Source organism: Lathyrus oleraceus, chromosome 5, assembly GCF_024323335.1.
Source record: "Lathyrus oleraceus cultivar Zhongwan6 chromosome 5, CAAS_Psat_ZW6_1.0, whole genome shotgun sequence".
In the NCBI taxonomy this organism is placed as follows: Eukaryota; Viridiplantae; Streptophyta; class Magnoliopsida; order Fabales; family Fabaceae; genus Lathyrus; species Lathyrus oleraceus.
Genome location: NC_066583.1, coordinates 520,518,376 through 520,522,988, shown reverse-complemented (window position 1 = coordinate 520,522,988; position 4,613 = coordinate 520,518,376). Strand labels below are relative to the sequence as shown.

The 4,613-nt window shown below is 29.9% G+C and overlaps 1 protein-coding gene across 1 annotated transcript; it reads left to right on the top strand.

Annotated features, from left to right (window-relative positions):
- Window positions 1-332: 332 nt before the first annotated feature.
- Window positions 333-1,955, top strand: LOC127081765 (uncharacterized). The gene is made up of 4 exons (XM_051021985.1): window positions 333-946; window positions 1,095-1,411; window positions 1,523-1,545; window positions 1,674-1,955. The coding sequence occupies exons 1-4, from the start codon at window positions 333-335 to the stop codon at window positions 1,953-1,955; spliced, it is 1,236 nt and encodes a 411-aa protein (XP_050877942.1).
- The last annotated feature ends 2,658 nt before the right edge of the window (window positions 1,956-4,613 follow it).

The window sequence follows — 4,613 nt, the reverse complement described above, 5'->3', positions numbered from 1 at the left end:
ACAATGCTATCTCCTTTAACATAGTAAAAGATGAATAATTTATAAATATGTGTGAAATGATTGCCCAATATGGTAAAGGATATAAGACACCATCTTACCATGACATTCGAGGTAAACATTTAAAGAGAAAAGTTGAATATATAAATAGCATATTGGTGAAGCATAAAGTTACGTGGAAAAAGTTTGGATGTACAATAATGACAGATGGATGGACTGACCAAAAGAGGAGGACTATCATAAACTTTTTAGTCAATAGTCTTATGGGTACTTTCTTTTTAAAATAAATTGATGCATCTGGCATTTCAAAGACAGCTGATAAAGTTTTCAAAATGATGGATGATATTGTTGAGGAAGTAGGGGAAGAAAATGTTGTCCAAATTGTAACAGACAATGCTGCAAACTACAAGTTGGTTGGACAAATGTTGATGGATAAAAGGAATAAGCTTTATTGGACACCTTGTGCAGCTCATTGCATTGATATAATGTTAGAGGATTTTGAGAGCAAGATACCTATGCATAAGGAGATTATTGCTTCGGGTAAAAAGATCACGACTTACATTTATGCTATGACTGGTCTTATAACTTTGTTGCATCATTACACTGAAGGAAGTGAGTTGATAAGACCTGGAATCACTCGCTTTGCAACATCATATTTGTGTTTGGGTTGCTTGAATGATAAGAGGGGAGGATTGTATAGGATGTTCACTTTCAAGCAATGGAAGGATAGTCAATTTTCCAAGACAAAAGATGAAAAACTTGTTGAAAATATAGTCACAAACATGGACTTTTGGAAGAATTTGATTATTTTCCTTAAGGGTGCTTTTCCTTTACTTAAAGTCTTACGGATGGTGGATTCTGATGAGAAGGCAGCCATGGGCTATATCTATGAAGCAATGGATCATGCAAAAGAGGAAATACAAACTAGCTACATTAACAAGAGAAAAAGGTATAATTTTATAAAATATCTTAGATTGATTTATTTGATATAAAAAATATATTAGTATTTATTTATGAACTAATTTAATATTTTCTTTCTTAAGCTATAAACCTTTATGGAAAATTATAGATAATAGACGGGACAAATAATTGCATAGGCCTTTGCATGCTACGGGCTATTATCTTAATCCATTGCTGCATTACAAACCTAATTTCAAAGCAGATAATGAAGTGAAACAAGGAATGTATGCATGTTTCGAAAGAATGATGGGAGGAGACATGCATATGATGAATAAAATTGATGGTCAACTTGAGAATTTTAAGAGAAAAAAAGGATTCTCTGGGAGTGAAATAGCTCAATATGGTCTAGAAAACAAGACACCAACTCAATGGTGGGAATCTTACAGTGATGCACACCCAGAGTTGCAAAACTTTGCTATTCGTATATTGAGTTTGACATGCAGTTCTTCTGGCTGTGAGAGATATTGGAGTGCTTTTGAGATGATATGTTTTTAAAATTTATCATATATATATTTTTTTATTTACTATATGTTATGCATTTTAATTTAATATTTTTCCTTTTTAGGTTCATACAAAGAAAAGAAAACGGTTGAAACAAAAGACTATGAATGATCTTGTGTATGTGATGGTAAATACAAGATTGACCATGAAGAAGGCTGAAAGGAAAAAAGCGAGATCTTACAATTGATGGTTTCTAAGATGATGACGATTGGTAGTATGTTTCTAAGGAAGAAAATGCAGATGGTAATCATGTCAATGTGGCTGATTTAGATGAAGATTTGATGCAAAGAACTTTTGCTAAATCAAGTGCACATGTAGATGAATTTGATGTCCATGAAATTATAGAAAGTGACAATGAAGAAGGAAATGCAGATAAAGATGGTGGAAGAGATGATGATAATGATTATGGTGGAGGAGATGATGAGATTAATGAAGATGGAAGAGTTGACATTATGGAGGGAAATCCAAATTATCGACGCATTTGTGATTTGTACTAACCTCTATGATTTTGAGTTTTTTATTTTATGGCCTTTGTTATTTTAAGTTAAGATTTGAGATTTTTAATTTTATGGTTAAGATTTTAGACTTGACGGGTTTATATTTAATATGAAAACTTATGCACTATTTAATATATATAATATAACATATTTTAAGTATGATTTTTTTAGTAAAATCTTACTATTTTTGTTACGATCTTATGTTTCACGATCTTGTTATCCCCTCTCAATCTTATAAAATTAATTGAGTAAGATCTTTCTATTTTAATTGCGATTTTATATTTTAAGATTTTAATGTCCCCTCTTGATCTTATGGAAGATCTAGATTCTAAAAATATTGGATTTCACATTGTAGTTTAGTGTATCCCATACTAACTACATTGAAAAGTGAACCATTTTGCATAGTAATTTTTCTTTTATCTTTGATACATATATTGTAAAAGTTTTTTCCACCCTTATATTCAGTTCACATTCTTCTTGTATGATGTTTAGATCCTCTTGGCCCAATTTCTGATCTTGATACAAGTGTACTTTCATGGAATTCTGAAGGAAAAATCAACTTGTTATCTTTCTGTTTTCAAAGAAGTCTAAATATGATTATTTAAATATTCTTGTTATGGCATCTAATACTACAAAAGTTTTTCTTTAAAAGCTACTTGTGCAACCTTTTTCATGGAAGTTGCCAGCATGATATTTTCTGTATTCTCCATATATTGTTTATATATCATTACTAAAGATGATTAGGTAATTACTTTAGAGGTGGGGGATTGTAATTAGGATTTAGGGTTTGTGAATTACTCATTAGGAGTTTTAGATTTGTTTATCTTATTTCTAATTATGTTTATTGTCCCTGCAAAATTAGGTAGTTTGTCATGATAAGGAAATGGTTCTTCTTAAGTGCTTTGATGTCAACTGACACTGTTTCATATGTATAAGTTACAACATTTCATGAGTTTTTTACCTTTAGTTTAAGATTTTAGGAGAATTGGTATTTGAATATTAAGTGAAAACAATGGTAATGTGATTTAAAAACAAAGGTATTTTACCATAGTAAAACGGAAGAAGAAATTGCATCCTTTGTACCAGATCATCTGATTGAACCAGGTCAATATCAAGAATTGGTTCATCATTGATTTTTTAAAGAAGTATAAGTAAGTCAAATTGAAAAAAGATTTTTTCATATTATAAAAATGCTTGAATTTGGTTTCTTTTTTCGAGTTTTAACTAATATTATGTTCTATCAATTGTAAAAAGTAAGTAAAATTAATAAAGTTGTGCTAAATACGAAGATATTCATTAATTGGATACAAAAAGTCTCCCAAAATTGGTCGATGAAAATGTTTGTTAATAATTGAACTTTTAATTGGGTAAATTGCATTATAGAACAGATTACTTATAAATTATTTATTTGGTATTAGAAAAAAAAGGCGAAAAGAGTGTCGCCCACAAGCAAAGAGATTTACATTGATACACATACTTGTAAAGATGGTTCAATTGTTGATGAAAAGGCTCCAAGATTGATGGTAAGATATCCTTTCACTTATGTCCTTTTGACTTTGTGATTTGTATTGAACTGGTGTGTGAAATTAATATCATATTAAATCTAATGCAATATTTCGTAGTTGCATGTCCCTACTTAAATCAGGGGGTGCATCTATATCCAATTATTTTGTTTCTTGTCTTATCGCTCTCATCTTTGTTTTTTATTTTGATTCACCGAGTCTCCTTCATGATTGCAGTTCTCGAAATCCAATTTGAAAATACTCGGTTTTAGCATGCATAAAATTTTGGTTAGATTTGATCTTGATCATGATGTTCTTTTATCAATAACATATCTTAGTGGAATGAAAACATTTTCTGTTTTGGTTAAAGTTTGATTCCAAAGTAAAATCTCAAAGTCCTTTTGAAAATTTAAAATTTTAAAAACTTGAGATTTTACAAAATTGATTCGAATCATTCAGTTTTACACTGAATTTTTGATCCTAATCAAATTGGGCAAGAGTAGACCACAATACTTTGATTTGATTCAAATTTTTCACTTGATCCGAATCATTTTCCTAGTGAAATATTATGTTTGATTTGATTCAAATTAATAGTTATACTTGATTCGAATCAGTTTATTTTTCAAAAATTCATTGTCAGTTCTGTGGCATTTGATTCGAATAAACTTTTACACATGATTAAAATCATGTGGAGCTTTATCTGGATCACCCCTTACCTGATTTGAATAAAATGATACTTTTTCAAAAATCAGTTATTTCTTTTATTCCACTACACTTGCTCATTTGATTCAAATCACAAATTACTCTTGATTCAAATCTAGCTGACTTTTTCAACCATTTTGTGTGCCTAATCTCAAGCACATATAAAATAGTTTTGTCGTAATTTCTCAAAATATCATCTATCATTTTGATAATAATTTTCAGTGTGATTTAGTGAAAAATCAATTTTCTCTATTTTGAGTGTTCAAAATCTTGCTATGAAACTCTTGCATCTTCAACTTCAATTGAGTTCAAATATTAATAACGAGAGTTCTATAATTGATTGAAGGAGACGCGTACTTGAAAATAACCTTTCTTGGAAATCTTGTTGAGTTTTTAGGTTGTTAGCAAGATTGATGGATTGTCAATGATGGTGACAAACTCCATTGAAAAGAAG